Source organism: Hyla sarda, chromosome 2, assembly GCF_029499605.1.
Source record: "Hyla sarda isolate aHylSar1 chromosome 2, aHylSar1.hap1, whole genome shotgun sequence".
NCBI lineage: Eukaryota > Metazoa > Chordata > Amphibia > Anura > Hylidae > Hyla > Hyla sarda.
In genome coordinates, this window is record NC_079190.1 from 321,117,442 (window position 1) to 321,138,023 (window position 20,582).

General features: G+C 44.5%; 1 protein-coding gene across 1 annotated transcript in view; it reads right to left on the bottom strand.

The window, feature by feature from the left end:
- FMOD (fibromodulin) overlaps window positions 1–20,380 on the bottom strand; it is a 60,802-nt gene extending 40,422 nt beyond the window's left edge. Inside the window, exons 1-2 of the mRNA XM_056557825.1 lie at window positions 20,043–20,380; window positions 18,628–19,576 (exon numbers count right to left, since the gene is read on the bottom strand). Coding sequence (XP_056413800.1) covers window positions 18,628–19,567 — 940 coding nt within the window. The 5' untranslated portion in view covers window positions 19,568–19,576; window positions 20,043–20,380. The remainder of the gene's footprint in view (window positions 1–18,627; window positions 19,577–20,042) is intronic.
- Window positions 20,381–20,582: the final 202 nt, after the last annotated feature.

Sequence of the window (20,582 nt, forward strand, 5' to 3'; positions counted from 1 at the left end):
CCACAACAAATGGTTCTGGGCCTCTTATGGTCAGTGACAGTGCTTTCAACATGGTGGTGCAGGTGGGTGTGATATCATCATTACATGCACTGGCTTGCATGGAGTATTGTAGGCTGCAGAATTGAAGTGGATGCGGCCCATGAGACTGCATTGTGGAGAAGAAAGATAGTACTTCTGTGCTCCACCATAGTATGCAGGCAACATCTCTGTTGAAAGCTGCCTGAACTGGACAGTCCGATAAGCAGCCAGGGGAGTGGTATGACAGATGAGTGTTATTTATTTATTTATTTATTCATATTTCCACATATGGAGTAGTCTGGGGGTCTGATCTACTATTTGTGGCAGGGTGGGGGTCCTAACTACTATATGAAGCAGTGTGGGGCCTAACTATATGAGGACAGTCTGGGGCCTAACTATTATATAAAAGCAACGTGGTGGCCTAAACACTATATAAGGGCAGTGTCTGGACCTAACTACTATATGTGGGGGGGGGGCTAACTACTATACAGGGGCACAAAGGAAGGCTAACTACTGTATGGAGCACAGAGGGTGCCTAACTACTATATGGTGGCAGAATGGAGAGCTTAACTACTTGATGGATCAGTGTGGGGGGAGCCTAACTTCTTTATGGGGCAGCATGGAGCCGAACTACTATATAGGGCAGTATGGGTGGCCTTACTACTTTATTGGGCAGTGTGAGGGGCCTAACTACTAAATGGGGGCAGTGTGGGCTTAACTTCTATATGGGTCAACAGAGGTGGTCAAACTATTATACGGCAGTGTGATTTGGCTTAGTTACTATATGGGGGCAGTGTGGGGGCCTAACTACTATATGGGCCACAGTAGGGCCTAACTACAATATGGGGTGGTGTGGAGGCCTTACTACTATATTCAGGCCTAAAGGGGGCCTTACTACTATGTGGGTAGTAGTGTGGAGGTCTAAATACTGTATGTGGGCAGTTTGGGTGCCTAACTACTATATAGGAGCACTACTGTATGGTGCACAGAGGGGCCCAACTACTAAATGGAGGCACAGAGGTCTAACTACTAAATGGGGCAGTGTGGGGGAGCTTAACTACTATATAGGGGCACAGAGCGGGCCTAAACTATATTGGCAAAGTATGTGGGCCCAACTACTATCTAGGGCAGTATGTGGGTTTAACTGCTGTATGAGGGCACACAGTGGGCCTAACTACCAAAAGGAGCACAGAGAAGGGCCTAAATACTTTGTGGGTGGTGTGGGGGGGGGGGGGGGGGGGCTTAACCTCTATATGGGTGAACAGAGGGCAAGGAAGCGAAGAATTCCATATAAGAAAAAAGAATGATTGTCCCATAGATAAAGTTTCTAATTACTCAACATTTTTACCTTTTATACACTATATTCCTTTTTTTCTACAAAATGTATTAGAACAATTGTATGCAAACTAATCTTAGGCAATTGTAAACCAATACAGTAGCACATGCAAAAATGAATACCTTAAAATACATTTTTGGCAGAACTGATTCGCATGGCAGACAATATTTCACTACTGCTAGCAAACAATATCCAGATGTGAATCAAATAAATGCCAAAATGACATTCTTTTAGCTTACGTTTATATAATATAAACCTATTAGTATGTCATAGGATATGTTTAGATATATATAGAAGTTTTTTCATGCCTAAATGTAATCTGCAGACGTGGCTTATGAATGAGGTATGAATAAAGACAATTTTTTCCTTTCAGAAACATACGTTGTGATAATTGAACCTGTTCCCTTACAGCTGTAATCCTACGTGTCCATTCCTTTTATTCAGGAGGAGGATTTTGAATATTTTCTTGGATAACCAAAAGCATTTCTAAAAATTAGAAGTTCACTCTACAAAAATCTTATTAGTAGTCATAAAGGATAAAAAACATGGTAACAAGGTAAAAACAACAGAAAAGTTGTTTTCTTGTAATGGTTTGCATTATGTATGTGTAATTTAGCTCTGGGCTTTGCCACCTAGAGAATCCAGAATGCAGCAGAAAAATGTGGGAAGCTATGAGGAACTACCCCAACTAGAATACCCCATAATGAAAGAGGGTTAAACGGGTACTCCGATGGAAAACAATTTTTTTAAATCAACTGGTGCCAGAAAGTTAAACAGATTTGAAAATTACTTCTATTTAAAAGTCTTAATCCTTCCAATACTTATGAGCTGCTGTATACTATAGGAAGTTGAGTTGTTCTTTCCAGTCTGACCACCGTGCTCTCTGCTGACACCTCTGTCCATGCCGGGAATTGTCCAAAGCAGGAGCAAATCCCCAAAGCAAACCTCTCCTGCTCTGGACAGTTCCTGACATGGACAGAGGTGTCAGCAGAGAGCATTGTGGTCAAGAACTTCCTGTGGAGCATACAGCAGCTGATAAGTACTGGAAGGGTTACAATTTTTAAATAGAACTAATTTACAAATCTGTGTAACTTTCTGGCACCAGTTGATTTAGAATTTTTTTTCCCCACCGGAGTACCCCTTTAAGGGCATGTTCCCACTTGGCATATACGCAGATTTCACACTGCGCAAAATCTGCAGAAGTAGTGTAAAATACGCTGCTTATCCCTCGCTCACCATTCACACAGGCAGCAGCTCTATGTGTGTAGTGAGTTTTGGAGGCGTAGCCGCCCGCCACAGTCATTCCGACACACGGCCCCGCCTCCAAAACTCACTGCACACACAGGGCTGCTGCAGGAAAGCTGTGTGAATGGTGAGCAAGGAATATGCAGCATATTTTCCGCTGCTTCTGCAGATTTTGAGTAGCGTGAAATACACTGTATATACGCCAAGTGCCATGGTTCCTGGTGCCATGGTTCATAGCTCTTTTTGTGAAATGTCTTTTTTTTTCAGAGTAAAACCCTGTATCAGAGTCTCCCTAATAACAATGCTCTCAGAATGTCTTTGATAAAGGAGGTTATCCCGGATTAGAATAACCACAGCTGTTTTCTTCCAAAAACAACACCACTCCTGCCTTCAGGTTGTATGTGATATTGCAGCTCAGTTCCATTGAAGTGAATGGAGCTGACTTATAATACCACACACATCCTGAGGTGTGTTTTTTTTTACACCGAAAAAATCAGCCTGTTAAGGTTTGATGCATCCCATGGCTTGGGCATAAATCTTTAATGTATGTTTCAATGTTTTTAGTGTGCTCTGGCCCCTTCTGTCTAAAATCCCCTGTTGAAATGCTGTGCAACCTCTTTCATTAAGTTGCATTGCAATACTCTGTCCTACACAGTTAAAAGAAAACTGTCAGCCAGTTCACCCACACTAAACCCAATATACTGGGTGATAGTGTGGTGTACAGGAGTCCATACAGGGGTCACTTACTTTTTTGTGTGCCCTGACCACTGAGTACACCCCCGCTTAAGTTGTGTTTTCGGTCTTCTCAGTGGCGCTTTGAAGGCGGGTCCCCCGCTGTCTGTCTCGCTTTGGGTCCCGGAGGAAGGGCCCTAAGCCCGCCCCATTGTTTGCATATTGATTTTGTTCAACTCCTAGTTCTAGTGATGTGAAGTTACATGCCCCTGAGCACACCGCTCTGTCTGCAGAGTGCATGTGACTGAAGTTTTTACGCAGCTCTTACATGCAAACAATGGGGTCGGGCTTAGGCCCCTTCCTCCAGGACCAAAAGTGAGACAGACGGCGGGGGAGCCACCTTGAAAGCGCCACTGAGAAGGCAGAAATTACAACTTTAGCCTGTTCACCCACACTATCACCCAGTATATTGGGTTTAGTGTGGGTGAACTAGCTGACAGTTTTCCTTTAACTGTGAACAAGTAGCAGATAACAAACCTGTGCCTGCAATGTGCACTGTATCTGGTGTTTTGTCTAATCAAACAGGTTTACCCAATTTTGTTCCAGGGTACAGAAACAGGTAAACCTATATAGAGAAAGCAATTGAGCATTTAGTACAGCAGAGCATGCATTGCAATTACAGGTGCAGCTATGTCATCATTACCTTCTATGGCTCATTCACATGTGCAGGACTGCCATCAGAAATTTTGGGGCCCCTTACACAGCTCAAGGCTTGCCCCCCCTCCCCTTCCACCACGTGGCCCGCCCCCCGAATCCGCCCCCAGGGCCTGTCCCTAATCTTATTTTATTTTCTATTTATATATTTCTAATTAGATTATAACAGAGTGCAGTGCAGTAAGACATTGTGCTGCACAGTATTTTACTGCACTGCACCCTGCTATATTGTAAAACACCCTAATCTAGTTACTGTGAAACTTCCCTAAAAATTCAACAATAGTGCCACATACTGATCATACAGTGGTAGATACTAGCAAGGGCTCTGCAGCCATTATAAGGGATTACAGTTACATTTACTGTCTCACAAGCTACGTCTTCTTTGATTAGAGGCCATCATGGAGACTCATCTCCAAAGAACCTGCCAGACTCCTCATGTGTATGTCTGCACACATTAATAGTGCCCACTTTGTGCCTCTCTGTCCCTGTATATATATGTACACCCCTCTGTGCTCCCTATATATTTATTGACACCCCCCCCTCTTGGTGCCCCCATATATATATATATATATATATATATATATATATATGTAATGACTCCCTCTCGGTGCCCCCATAATATATTTAATGACCCCCTCTTGGTACCCCCATATATATTTAATGACCCCCCCCTCCCCTCTGTGCCCCCATATACTGCTGTAGGCCCTCCACAGACATACTGCCTCCAGCCATATATAGGATGCGGCTGCAGGCAGTATGTCTGTGTACCGGCCAGTTTCCGTGGTCCAATCACTCCTTCTCTAGTCTGGGGTCAGGATTGACTGCTATGGCCTATGGGTCATAGCCAGGGGCAGACTGACAACACTCGGGGCCCCCAGACCAAAAAAAAATGCAAGGGCCCCTGCTAGGCTCTGAAGCTCATCTTCTGCCACAGCCTATTCCACCCAAATCCCACACACAATAAACTAAAATTTATATATGTAAGAAACACTTTAACGTAGGTAAATTTCCATGACCAATAATACTATTATACAAGGAGTAAATATATACCACCACACAATAACTGGATAATACCGCCATACTGTACTGAATAAAACCACTATACACAGACCAGTATACTATAAAGGATCTGTATAAGTGATTATATACAGGACCATATGGCGGTAGATATCAGCTGTACACAGGATGTGCATACCATATAAGTGATTACAGTTACATTTTGGGACTCACAATTACGTCTGTTCTGATCAGCGGCGTCCTCTTTCCCTTTCTTCTCCATCCGGATAAGAACGCCATGTGGATCTCTTAACATCTGCAGGAAAAACATTTTCCAGTGCCCTCCCCTCCTCTACACAATCTTTCCATCTATAGGCCCACAAAATGTAATAATGCCCTCCTTGGTGTCCTGCACAGTAAAAGGGCAGGTAGGTAGGTAGCCAGTTAAATAGGTAACTAGGTAGGTAGATCAGGAAGCCAGATATGTAGGTAGGTGACAAGCCAGGTAGGTAGGGGGCTAGGTAGTTAGGCAGCCTCGTATGAAGGCCAGGTACATAGTTAGATAGCCTGGTATGTAGGTAATTAGTTAGGAATCCAGGTATAAAGTTAGGTAGCCCCCCCCCCCCCCATAAGTATAGGCAGAGTTACCCAGCCCATTCCCCATAGGTGTAGGCAGAGTTATCCCCCCCTTCTTCCCCATGGGTATAGGCAGAGTTTCCCCACCCCCTTTCCCCATAGGTATAGGCAGAGTTACCCCCCTTTCCCTATAGGCAGAGTTACCCCCCTTTCCCGATAGGTATAGGCAGTTACCCCCTTTCTTCCCCATGGGTATAGGCTAGGCAGAGTTACCACCCCCCTTTCCCCATAGGTATAGGCAGAGTTACCCCCCCCCTTTCCCTATAGGCAGAATTACCCCCCTTTCCCTATAGGTTTAGGCAGAGTTACCCCCCCCCCCCCCCTTTCCCCATAGGTATAGACAGTTACCCCCCTTTTCCTATAGGCAGAGTTACCTCCCTTTCCCTAAAGGTATAGGCAGAGTTACCCCCCCCCCCCCTCTTCCCCATAGGTATAGACAGAGTTACCCCCCCCCCCCCTTCCCCATAGGTATAGGCAGAGTAACCCCCCCCCTTTACCTATAGGCAGAGTTACCCCCCCTTTCCCTATAGGCAGAATTATGCCCCCCCTTTCCCTTTAGACAGAGTTAACCCACCCCCCTCTTCCCCATAGGTATAGGCATAGTAAAAAAAATATATATATAATTATGCTCATCTGATGTCCCACGCAACGATCTCCTCACCAGCAGGGGCCCGCGTCTTCTCCCCTCCACAGTACAGGCGCCGATGAGTGACGTCATTGGCTCCTGTGCTGCATGGGGGTCACGTCTCCTCTGTATAAGCGGCTCACACAGAGGGGATGCCTTCTCCTGTATGTGTGTGTCCCGGATCCTCAGTAGTGGTGGCGGGCCCTTAACCCAGCCGGGCGGGGTCGGTCACTGAGCCCGGGCCCCCCTGGGCTCCGGGCCCCATACCGGGGTACTGCCTGTACCCCCTTGATGGCGGCCCTGCACATGTGAGTACAGGCAGTAGCAGGGAAGGACAGAGCTGCAAGTGCACTCCGTTGGACCCGGCATTCTCGCTCTTTCTAAACAGGTTTAGAAAAACCAGGTGCTCTCTTGGGTACAGCATCAGGTAGAGCTATTTAGAGAGAGAGAGAAAGAGAACACTGGGTCCTGTGCTCATTGCATGTGCAGCTCTGTCATCTCCTGCTACTGCCAGTACATAACAAACTGGCCCTCATTTACTGAGCTAAAACTGACTAGTTTTTGTCAGGTTATTCCAAGTTATTTTGGCGCATAGTGTCTGAGACATGTCTGCGCCAGTCTGCACTATTTTGCGACAGTGTGCGCCAGGAAAATCGGACAAACCACATTGCATTGTAAAAAAATAGAAAAGGGGGTGTGGTCTGTTGCAAAGGTGTGTGGTCAGTCCAAAAAGGGGCATGGTTTCACAACCCGATCTATTTACTATTGAATTCCCAGAAAACCCTGTGAATAAATGGCTGAAAATTTCCACCTAGAAAAAGCTGGTCAAAAAGAGTCCCAGACTTGTAATTCTGTGAATCCCCATAGTTAATAGAGTGGAATCCTGCAAGTCTGAAACAACATTTCACACTAGTAAAAACCCAACACTCTTAGTAAATGAGGGCTACTGTGTTGGTTTACATAGTAATGCAAAATGCAAGATGGTCACAGCAAAAAAAAAAAGAATATCAGAAATACGGAAGTAGTGAAGGCTTCATATTTATTGTACATCATCAAGTGTACATGTGCAACTTTTCGGCCAGGAGCCTTTATCAAGCATGCTGACTCTTCTTTTTGGTTTACATAGTAACATAGTTTGTAAAGCTATGACCGACCCAATATGGCAATCAGAATAAATCCCTGGATCAACGTTCTATCCCCTTAAATCCAGTATCCATAGCTTCTAATGTTATTACTCTCTAGAAATACATCAAGGCCCCCCTTGAACTTGTTTATTGAGTCAGACATTACTACTTCTTGCAGCAGGATTTCCATAGTCTTACTGCTCTTACAGTAAAGAATCTCTGTCTGTGATTATGGTGAAACCTTCTTTCCTCTAGACGGAGAGGATGCCCCCTTTCATGGTTACCGGATTAGGTATTAAAAGATCACTAGAAAGATCTCTGTACTGTCTATTCATATATTTGTACATTGTAATCAGATCCCCCCTTAAACATCTTTTCTCTTTCTTATTTGTAGATTTTATTTCTCTCCTTATAATTCTTTAATTTTCCCCATTAACTTCTTGTTTTAGTAGTCTAAACGCTGCTTTCCTCTGTTAGCCAAATTGGTTTTCTCCTATTCCTAGACTCTCTGGTTTGGCTCATGGTACAGGTAATATTTCAGAAAATACTACCTTGGAGGTCCTTGGGGCTTGTTGCCTAACTCCCTGAAATCATTTTTAAGGACACTCCACCTTCGTCTTAGGCTCCTTTCACACTGTTGTCGGGACACGTTTTTTTTTTTGGGGGGGGGGGCGAAAACAGGCCCGTTACCTGACTGTTCACAATGGTTGCCGACAGGACGCGATAGACCCCATTCACTATGATGAGGTCCCGACAGACCCGTTATTTTTTCTACTATTCGCGATCCTAAAATAACAAGCTTCACACTGTTGGAGTCAAATGGCAGTGTGAAAGTAGCCTTACTTTGCCATTTGTGCCAATGTGTACTATGACCGATGGGTCATCTCCAGCCCCACCCAGCAACCTGTCAACCCGATCCGTGATATGCCGAACTCGAGCTTGAGCGCCCGGCAGACAACACATTATTCGGCAATCCCGGTCTTTGTGACAGATCGCCCTGTCTGTCCCCCTAATAATAGAATCCTAGTGTGCTAGATCAGGACTAGCCTCCCTGACACTTTTCTCTTACCCCGTTTTCGAACTGTGACCCAGCTAGCTGCCCAACCTCCCTGCACCTCCATCCCGCTCCCCTCCCCCCCCTCTACCCCCGAAAGTGCCTGCTCAGTGACTCCTCTTCATGTTGTCAATGGATCTCTGTGTTGCCAGTTGCTCTTCTAGATCCAGGATCTGGGTTTCCAAATGAACAACTCGCACACACCTCACACAGCGTATGCACCCTTAAACCGTTGTTAAAGGAGTGTATACGTTGAGCAAGATGTACACTGGATAACATTTTTGAACATGGAGGACACCTTAATTTTGGGGTTTGCACAGATTAACAGCCCAAAACAGACAGTAAATATTACAATTAAATTGTCTCTAGACCTTGTGAGTCTACAGGGTAAGGAAAGTAACACTTACAGGGATGTCAAACTCCTGCTTTCAAACTCCTCTTTAACCAGCACCTCTAAGACCTGGGTCCCAGAGTAAAACCTAAAGGGGTATTCCAGGCCAAACCTTTTTATATATATATCAACTGGCTCCAGAAAGTTAAACAGATTTGTAAATTACTTCTATTAAAAAATCTTAATCCTTCCAATAGTTATTAGCTTCTGAAGTTTTCTGTCTAACTGCTCAATGATGATGTCATGTCCCGGGAGCTGTGCATGATGGGAGAATATCCCCATAGGAACTGCACAGCTCCCGGGACGTGAGTCATCAGAGAGCAGTTAAACAGAAAACAACAACTCAACTTCAGAAGCTAATAACTATTGGAAGGATTAAGATTTTTTAATAGAAGTAATTTACAAATCTGTTTAACTTTCCGGAGCCAGTTAACTCAGGCAATTTTATTTTGACGTTTTTGTTTTTCCCTCCTCGCCTTCAAAAAATCATAACTCTTTTATATTTTCATCCACAGACTAGTATGAGGGCTTGTTTTTTGCACGACCAGTTGTCCATTGTAATGCCGTCACTCACTTTACTATAAAATGTATGGCTCAACCAATAAAATACTATTTGTGTGGGGAAATGAAAAAGAAAACCACAGTTTTTCAAATTTTGGAAGGTTTCGTTTTCACGCCGTACAATTTACGGTAAAAATGACATGTGTTCTTTATTCTTTGGGTCAATACGATTAAAATGATACCTATGATAACATACTTTTCTATTACTGTTGCACTTAAAAAAAAACGCAAACTGTTTAACCAAATTAGTATGTGTCAGGATCCGGATAGGTATGCAGCGAGGACACTGGTGGTTGATCCTCTGTGTCAGTGGGGTGATGACGTGGGCCGTACCAGGGGAACATAGTCTAAGGGGTTACTGGTTTTCACCAGAGCCTGCTGCAAAGCGGGATGGACTTGCAGCGGCAGGTAACCCCCAGGTCGTTCCACCCAATAGCGACTCAACCCCAGCTGACAGCTGAGACAGGCGCGGTAAAGAAGGACAAGGCAAGAGCAAGGTCAGACGTAGCAGAAGGTCAGGGCAGGCAGCAAGGGTCGTAGTCAGGGGCAACAGCAGGTCTGGAACACAGGCTTGGGAACACAGAAAACGCTTTCACTGGGCACTAGGCAACAAGATCCGGCGATGACAGGAAGGGGAAGTGGGTTTTTATAAGGAGGGAGCAGGTGCAGGTACTGATTGGGCCAGGCGCACTGGCCCTTTAAATCTCAGAGAGCCGGCGTGCGCGCCCTAGGGAGTGGGGCCGCGCGCGCCGGGACTAAGCAGACGGAGGACGGGGCAGGTGATGGGATGAGATGAGATGAGATTGGGATGCGAGCCGCGGGCGGGCGCGTCCCGCTACGCGGGTTGCATCCCCGCCAGTGACAGTAATGCAGCGCTCCCGGTCAGCGGATCTGACCGGGGCGCTGCACGGAGGTGAGTGCCGCGAGCGCTCCGGGGAGGAGCAGGGACCTGGAGTGCTCGGCGTAACAGTATGTTTAAAATCCCCCTATTTTGAAGACCAATAACTTTTTAATTTTTCCGTATAAGCGGTGGTATGAGGGCAAATTTTTTTCCGCCGTGACTTTTTATTGATACCATGTTTGCTTATATAAAACTTTTAATACTTACTTTTTTTGGGAATAAAATGTTATAAAAAAAAAGCAGCTATTTTGGACTTTAAATTTTTTTTTACGTTCACGCTGTTCACCGTACGGTATCATTAACATTTTATTTTAATAGTTGGGATATTTACACACGCGGCGATACCAAATATGTATATAAAATATTTTTTTTACACTTTTTGGGGGTGAAATAATGAAAATGGGACAATTTACGTTTCTATTTGGGGAGGGGTTTTTTCAATTTTTTTTTTACTTTTTTATTTTTACTTTATTTACTATTATTTTTGCACTTTAATAGTCCTCGATTGCTAATACTGTTCAGTGCTATGCATAGGACATAGCACTGATCAGTATTATCGGTCATCTTCTTTTCTGGTCTGCTCGATCGCAGACCAGAGCAGAAGACCCATGGAAGGCAGCAGAGGCAGGTGAGGGGACCTCCGGCTGACATGCTGGATGATCGGATCGCGTATTGATCTTGGCATCTGAGGGGTTAATGGCGGACATCTGCACGATCACGGATGTCCACCATTACGGGCGGGTCCCTGGATGCTATCACCAGCCGGAACCTGCCGCCCATGACGAGAGCATCACTCTGATGTGGTTATGCATACATTTACGTCCTGCGTCGTTAAGGGGTTAAAACTAACTTCTCTATAAAAATCTTAAAACTTCAGCTGCTGTATGCTACAGAGGAAGTTGTGTAGTTATTTCCAGTCTGACCACAGTGCTCTCTGCTCCCACCTCTGTCGGTGATAGGAACATTCCAATGCAGGAGAAAATGCTTATTGCAAACCTCTCCTGCTGTATCCTGTCCTCATAGTCTGGTCTTATATCCTGTCCTTGTATCCTGTCCTGTTATCCTAACCTCATATCCTGTCCTTTTATCCCGACCTCGTATACTGTCCCGAGCACTAACTATTCTCTGCGCCTGCCTCCTGGGCAATCTCTGCAACCCGAGTTGTTGGATCAGGAGATGTACTAGAACAGGGGTACTCAACTATTTTTAGTGAGGGTCCGCTTATCCAGGTCTGCCTTCACCTCTGGTGAAGGTCCGAGCTGAACGCTAAGGCCTGTTCACAAATAGCAGCCTCAGTGCCAAACGAGCAACTGAAGTGTGGAGGATGTATGACCTGAATACTGCCTCACACTGTACCCCTGAATATAATACTGCCACACATTGTACCCCTGAATATAATACTGCCACACACTGTACCCCTGAATATAATACTGCCACACACTGTACCCCTGAATATAACACTACCACACACTGCACCCCTGATTATAATACTGCCGCACACTGTACCCTTGAATATAATAATGCTGCACACTGTACCCTCAGAATATAATACTACCACACACTGTACCCCTGAATATAATACTGCCACACACTGTACCCATGATTATAATACTGCCACACACTGTACCCCTGAATATAATACTGCCACACACTGTATCCCTGAATATAGTACTGCCACACACTGTACCCCTGATTAGAATACTGCCACACACTGTACCCCTGAATATAATACTACCACACACTGTACCCCTGAATATAATACTGCCGCACACTGTACCCACTGAATATACTACCCCACACTGTACTCCTGAATATAATACTGCCGCACACTGTACCCTCTGAATATAATACTGTCACACACTGAGCCCCTGGTATTTTACTGTCACACACTGGGCCCCTGGCATATTACTACTACACACTGTGCCCCTGAATATAAAAGTGCCACACACTGTGCCCCTGAATATAATAATTCCACCCACTGTACCTGTTATATTATTGCCACACACTGTACTCCTGAAAATAATTCTGCCATACACTGTACCCCTGAATATAATACTGCCATGCACTGGGCCCCTGGTATATTACTGCCACACACTTTTTCCCTGCAATACTACTGCCACACGCTATGCCCTACGCTACATTTTCAACAAACACTGTGTGCCCTGTACAGACTAATTGTACCTCTGTGCTCCAAATAATTGATGCCACTGTGCCCCCAGAATTAATGATGCAACTGTGCCCCAGTTATTTATGCCACTGTGCCCCCAGAATTAACCTGTTGGGGACGAAGGGCGTAAACATACGCCCTTGCATCCTGGTACTTAAGGACGAAGGGTGTATGGATACGCCCGTGGGAATTTTGGTCCCCGCCGCGCGCCAGGCGGGGACTGGAGCAGGGTGACTGCTGATATCGATCAGCAGGCACCCCGCGCAAATGCCCAGGGGTGCCCCCATGTCGGCGACCAGCGCAAATCGCAAGTGAATTCACACTTGCGATTTGCTCCGATTCCAGGTCATACGGGATCTGTGGTGACCCGGAATATAAGGGGAATCGCGGTTGTCTAAGACACTTATGATCCCCCTGAAGGGATAGGAGTGAGGTGGCACCCCTCATATCCCTGCTATTGGTCGTCAGAAGCGACGACCAATAGCAGATCTGGGGCGGGGGGGGGGGGGGGTTAACTTTCATTTTCCCCGTCCTGCCCACCCACAATAGGCGGGGCAGAACGGGGAACCGAAGGGGACCGGGCGCCGAAGATCCACTTACCCATCTGACGGGAGCGGGCGACGGTGATCGGCAGGCGGCGATGTCGTGCGGCAGAAGAGGATGGCTCCCTGGATCCTACGGAAGCCGGTAAGTTGCCTAGCAACATCTGGAGGGCTATAGTCTGAGACCACTTTACAGTGGTCTCTAACCTGTAGCCCTCCCGATGTTGCAAAACAGCTGTTTTGGCATGCTGAAATATGTAGTTTTGCAACAGCTGGAGGGCTACAGTTTGAGACCACTATACAGTGGTCTCTAAACTGTATTCCTCCAGATTTTGTAAAACTTAAACTCCTAGCATGCGCAAACAGCTGTTTGCTGTCTGGGCATGCTGGGATTTGTAGTTTTGCAACATTTGGAGGGCCACAGTCGGAGATCACTGTGCAGTGGTCTATAAACTGTAGCCCTCCAAATGTCTCAGCATGCTGGGAGCAAACAGCTGTCTCGGCATGCTGGGAGTTGTAGTTGCGTACCTCCAGCTGTTGCATAACTACATCTCCCAGCATGCCCTTCGGAGATCAGTACATGCTGGGAGTTGTAGTTTTGCAAAAGCTGGAGGCACACTGGTTGGAAAATACTGAGTTAGGTAACAGAACCTAATTGAAGGTTTTCCAACCAGTGTGCATCCAGCTGTTGCAAAAGTACAACTCCCAGCATGCACGGTCTGTCAGTACATACTGGGAGTTGTAGATTTGAAACAGGTTTGCCCCTCCATGTGAACGTACAGGGTACATTCACACAGGCAGGTTTTACAGTAAGTTTCCTGTTTCAAGTTTGGGCTGCGGCAAATTTTTCACCGCAGCGCAAACTCCTAGTGGGAAACTCACCGTAACATGCCAGTGCAAATGTACCATAAAAACACTACACTAACACATATACACCCCCTTACACTGTCCCCCCCAATAAAAATGAAAAACATATTGTACGGCAGTGTTTCCAAAACGGAGCCTCCAGCTGTTGCAAAACAACAACTCCCAGCATTTCTGGACAGCCACTGACTGTCCGGGCATGCTGGGAGTTTAGCAACAGCTGGAGGCACCCTGTTTGGGAATCACTGGCGTAGAATGCCCCTATGTCCACCCCTATGCAATCCCTAATTTAGTCCTCAAATGCTCACGGCTCTCTCTCATTTCGGAGTCCTGTCGTATTTTAAGGAAACAGTTTAGGGCCACATATGGGGTATTTCTGTACTCGGGAGAAAATGCACTACAAATTTTGAGGGGCTTTTTCTCCTTTTACCTCTTATGAAAAGGAAAAGTTGGGGGCTACACCAGCCTGTTAGTGTAAAAAAATCAAATTTTTTACACTAACATGCTGGTGTTGCCCCATACTTTTTATTTTCACAAGCAGTAAAAGGAAAAAAAGACTCCCAAAATTTGTAACACAATTTCTCCTGAGTACGGAAATACCCCATATGTGGGCTTAAAATGCTCTGCGGACGCAGAACAAGGCTTAGGAGTGAGAGCGCACTATGTAGATTTGAGGCCTAAATTGGTGATTTGCACAGGGGTGGCTGATTTTACAGCGGTTCTGACATAGACGCAAAAATATAAATACCCACATGTGACCCCATTTTGGAAACTACACCCCTCACGGAACGTGACAAGGGGTATAGTGAGCCTTAACACCCCACGGGTGTTTGACGAATTTTCATAAAATTTGGATGTGAAAATGAAAAAAAAAAATAAAATGGCACTAAAATGCTGGTGTTACCCTAAATTTTTTCATTCTCAAAAGGGAAAATAGGAAAAAAAGCCCCCCAAAATTTGTAACCCCATTTCTTCTGAGTAAGAAAATGTGGATGTAAAGTGCTCTGCGGGCGAAATACAATGCTCAGAAGAGAAGGAGCGCCATTGGGATTTTGAAGAGAAAATTTGTCCGGAATTGAAGGCCGCTCGTGTTTACAAAGCCCCCATAGTGCCAGAACAATGGACCCCCACATGTGACACCATTTTGGAAACTAAACCCCTCATGTAATGTATTGAGGGGTGTAGTTTCCAAAATGGGGTCACATGTGGGGGGGGGGGGGGGGGGTTCCACTGTTCTGGCACCAAGGGGGGCTTTGTAAATGCATATGGCCCCTGACTACCATTCCAAACGAATTATCTTTCCAAAAGCTCAATGGCGCTCCTCCTCTTCTGAGCATTGTAGTTCGCCAGCAGAGCACTTCACGTCCACACATGGGGTATTTCCGTACTCAGAAGAAATGGGGTTACAAATTTTGGGGGTCATTTTCTCCTATTACCCCTTGCAAAATGTAAAATTTAGGGAAAAAACTGCATTTTAGTAAAAAAAAAAAAAAAATTTCATTTACACATCCAACTTTAACAAAAAGTCGTCAAACACTCGTGGGTAGTTAAGGCTCACTGTTGCCCTTGTTACGTGCCTTAAGGGGTGTAGTTTCCAAAATAGTATGCAATGTGGGTATTTTTTGCTGCTCTGGCACCGCAGGGGCTTTCTAAATGTAACATGCCCCCCCCCCCCCAAAACCATTTCAGCAAAATTCCCTCTCCAAAATCCCATTGTTGCTCCTTCCCTTCTGAGCCCTCTACTGCGCCCGCTGAACACTTGACATACACATATGAGGTATTTCCTTACTCGAGAGAAATTGGGTTACAAATTTTGGGGGGCTTTTTCTCCTATTACCACTTGTAAAAATAAAAAAACTGGGTCTACAAGAACATGCGAGTGTAAAAAATGGAGATTTTGAATTTTCTCCTTCACTTTTCTGCTCTTCCTGTGAAACACCTAAAGGGTTAACACACTTACTGAATGTCATTTTGGATACTTTGAGGGGTGCAATTTTTTTAATTTGGTCATTTGTGGGGTATTTCTAATATTAAGGCCCTTCAAATCCCCTTCAAATCTGAACTGTTCCCTGAAAAATTCCGATTTTGAAAATTTTGTGAAAAATTGGAAAATTGCTGCTGAACTTTGAAGCCCTCTGATGTCAACATGTCAACTTTATGATGCAAATATAAAGTAGACATATTGTATATGTGAATCAATAGATAATTTATTTGGAATGTCTATTTTCCTTACAAACAGAGAGCTTTAAAGTTAGAAAAATTCAAAATTTTCAAATTTTTCATCAAATTTTTTAATTTTTCACCAAGAAATGATGCAAGTATCGACGAAAATTTACCACTAACATAAAGTAGAATATGTCACGAAAAAACAGTCTTGGAAGCAAATTTATAAGTAAAAGCATCCCAGCGTTATTAATGCTTAAAGTGACAGTGGTCAGATTTGCAAAAAATGCTCCCGTCCTTAGGGTCATAATGGGCTCCGTCCCCAAGGGGTTAATGATGCCGCTGTGCCCCCAGAATTAGTGATGCCACTGTGCCCCCAGAATTATTGATGCCACTGTGCCCCTAAAATTAGGGATGCCGCTGTGCCTCCAGAATTAGTGATGCCTCTGTGCCCCAAGAATTAATTATGCCACTGTACCCCAAGAATAAGTGATGCTGCTGTGCCCCCAGAATTAGTGATGCTGCTGTGCCCCCAGAATTAGTGATACTACTGTGCCCCCAGAATTAGTGATGCCACTAAGCCGCACAAAATTTATGATGCCGCTGTGCCACACAAAATTAATGATGCCCCTGTGCTCTCCCCATCCATCTATTCATCCATCCACAGTCTCCTCACCCCCCCATCCATTAACAGTCTCTTCACCCCCATCCATTCATTCTCCTCACCCCCTCAACCCATCCATGCATCCACGGTCTTCTCACATGCACATTCCCCATCCTTCCATCTATGCATGGGTCTCCTCACCTCCCCCTCGGTCTTCTCACTCCTCCCCCAGCCAGTGCACTCACCCTCCAGTGCCGCTGGTAAAATGTGAGGTAGTGCGGAGGGTGCTGTTTCTGTGCTCCTGTGTGCACTGCAGTTGATCTGTGGGGTCAGACACAGGGACCTGTCAGGGGCTTGGAGCACGTGTGTGTCTGCTCCCAGCAGCCCCAGACCTGTCCAGCCCTGCACAGATTTTTAAAGAGCCCGGGCTGGGGATGAAGGTGATGGACCTGCTGTGGCAGCATAATGTATAGCGCGGTCAGGGCTACTCCCCCTGCTCCTTTATAGGCAGTGATTTCAACCACTGATTCGATGCTAATTGTTGTGTTTCGTCGGCGCTCCTACTGTCCTGACACTGCTCTAACTACTAGTGCGGCGACCTGACATGTTTTTCATGTCCGGATGACTGGCGGCCGCGGTCCGGATCTGGACCGCGGTCCACCAGTTGAGTACCCCTGTACTAGAAGTACCACATAGTTGCTTGGGAGTTCATAGTAAAACCCCACCCTTGCATAAAGGGGTGGCTTACTGTTAATTTAACTCTGCTATACTTTTAATTGTCATGTGTACCGAGTTTCATTGAAATAACTCCAGCCATTTGGAGTTATGCTGGAATGTACATACACACTATATATATATATATATATATATATATATATATATATATATATATTTGTGTGTGTAATGTCCCAGTACAGGACATGGTCCTGCACTGCAGTTAGGCCCTTTCAGGTTGAGTCCCTCGGTGACTTGGGGGCATCCCTGCAGGGTCTCTCCTGCTGTTTTTATAATGTTATTTACCCTACCTTATATTTAGTCAGTGTCTTAATGTATAGCTAATCTAAAGGACCTTTCAGATTGTCACATGTTATGCTGTCACATGATGTTACCCAGAGAGCACCAGCTTAACCTATGACCCGCAGTTTGACCAATGGGCCTTAGTCCCCACCCCCCACTATAAAAAGGGGTGGCCATTACAATTCACTCCTCTTTGAGATCAGTCTTTACTGAGACCAGCAACCACCAGAGAGCTCAGTGCAAGTGACCAGCATCTGGAAAGCCACAAAGCTACAGTCATTCCAGTAAGTCAAAAGTCTATGCCTGTTGTCACTACAATTAGTCAAGTCCTGCATATAGTCAAGCCTCAAGATAATTGTCTCAAGTCTATTACAAGTATAATTGGTCCCAGCAAGCTGTGAGGTCCTTCTGGGTTCCTGGCCACCTCTCTGGGAATCTGGCCTAGCTGTGAAGATAATTCCATCTGTCTTAACTCAGTAAAGCCTTTGTTAAACCATAACTGGTTGTGGACTCTCCTTTCCTTAACTAACCATTGGAATAGTGGAGATACCGTTTGTGTGGTTCCGGTACCAAAAACCACTCTGGCATCACGAACACTAGGGGTTAATAACATCTTGCCCCAGGGGTTAATAACATCTGGCCCCACCACCTACACCGCTACACCTGTGGTCCCGCCATGCACCGGTGGTCCACCACATATAATGGCTAGCATCAGATCCATTGTATGATGATACAATAATTATCAGTGAAGTTTAAAACAAGAATATAAGGGAAATATTGTATAATGAACAATCTGTTTAAATCTAGCTGGTAATAATCTGTAAAACTTTAGAATTTTTTAGTTAGCTGAAGCTTTAAATCTGCACCTAACCCAAGTTTCCAAATAAATAAATAAAAACATTGCATTAATTAATTAGTCATGAGCATATATATATATATATATATATATATATATATATATATATTCTTTTTTTTTTTTTTTTTTTTTAATTCTCACCTGCGATCTGATTTCCTTGCAAGTAAAGATGCTGCAAGCTAGTGCTAACTGGTGGTATACGATGAAGTTGGTTATAAGATAGGTCTAGCTCCACAAAACTGCTGGTGTTGAATGTAGTTCCGGACAACCCATCACTGGTGAGTCTGTTGTGTGAGATTCTAACATACTGTAGCTTTGGATAGGCTTTGAAGTAATCGCTTGGCACAGAGCTCAGTTGATTGTACTCTAAATATATCTGCTCAATAGAATCTGGAAGGGAGTCCGGTAGTCTGCGGAGTTGATTGTTGCTAAGGTCCAAGTGCACCAAAGACTTAAGACCTCTAAGTGAGTGCCCCACTTCTTGAATCTGGTTTTCGTGAAGATACAGAGCGGTTAAATTTTCCAACCCTTCCAAGGCATTTGTGGGAACTCTGTTTATCTGATTAGCGGACAGGTGTAGTTCACGAAGTGAGCGAGGCAGGCCACTAGGAATGCGGGTCAAATTATTGTTTTGCATATAAAGTCTCTCCAACCCTCGAAGCTTAGAGAAAATCTTTCTGCCAACTTTATCACTTAAAATCTGGTTCCCATGCAGAGCCAACCACACTAGTCCAGTGGCATTGTCAAAAGCACCATCTGGAATAGCAGTTATCTGGTTGTTCTGGAAATAGGCATATTTAACACGAGATGGAACATAAGGTAAATATTTCAGATTGCGTCCATCACAGTACATAGCAGTTGGAAAACTTGGGGGGCACTCACACTCCTGAGGACAGTCACTGACAAATGGTCTTGGAGGATCTGGACCCTCATAATCATAAGAGGGACCATAGCTATACTGTGGACTGCTGTACTGCTGACTGTGCAAATAGGCAATCCACCAATGGGAATCATATTCATAATATTGTGAAAATGAGACATCACAGAGGGAGACCAAAATAATAATAGCAAGGAACTTCATTTTGGAAACCTTAGGGAGGAAAAGTAAAAAAGCTTTACTTGACACAGAGGTTGTTTTTACATTGTATCAGAATATTTGTATATAAAAGGCATATACTACTAACTTGACCTATGAGATCAGTAGTGTCAGAATATGTGCTGATGTTTAAGGAAGAGACTTTTGTTATTAGGAATACATATTTAAAGTTTGTATTGTAGTATACATAGAAGAAGGCAAATAGGTTAGCTAGCATTTCCTTGTGTATTTAATGTTTTATTAGCAAATACTCTCATTCTGACCATTGACAGATATTAAGATTTGCAGCAACTTTAAAGTTATGTTTCAATTTGAATGACAAATGTGATAGTAATAATTTATAATGGCTTTACAATGGAATAGATTTATAAATATTAAACCTGGAATAATGAAATGTAATGACTTATTTGCATATTAACACAATATTCTATTATAGTGAAATAAATGATAATCTATTTACCTTTTGTGTCGGTACCTTCAGTCTAGTAGGTTGTGGCAAGCTGAGTCTTTAGGTGCGATGCAGATCTAACTGCTGTTTTATTCTGTATGCTGTAAATACAGAACAGGGGTGTATGTGAGTCCAAAAATTGATGTCTTCCTAAGGCCACCAAGCAATTTCTTCTCTTCTTCTCTGTAACCCCCTTGTCTTCTCTCCACACTTTATTTTTTGCTTAGGAAAAAGAAAATACTTTCCTCTCTCTTAGCTGTACTCTTTTTTTCTCCTTTCCTCTGTCACACTCTCTCTTCTCTCCTTTCTGATGAGCTTCTTCCCGTGTTTCTATGTGGTGTTTATGGAAATTGAGACCTGGGATGAAAATGGAAGTTTTCCTCCATCCCCTGCCAATTACAACCTTCATTTGTAACTTCTGTGTGGCTCCTCCTTGTCTCCTGCCCTCAACAGTGCTGCCAGTTATTCTCATGCAATGAGGCCCTCTTAAAATGTCTGCATGCCATAGTGCAGCATAGCAAAGACTTAACTGTAACCTTCCCCGTAATCTTT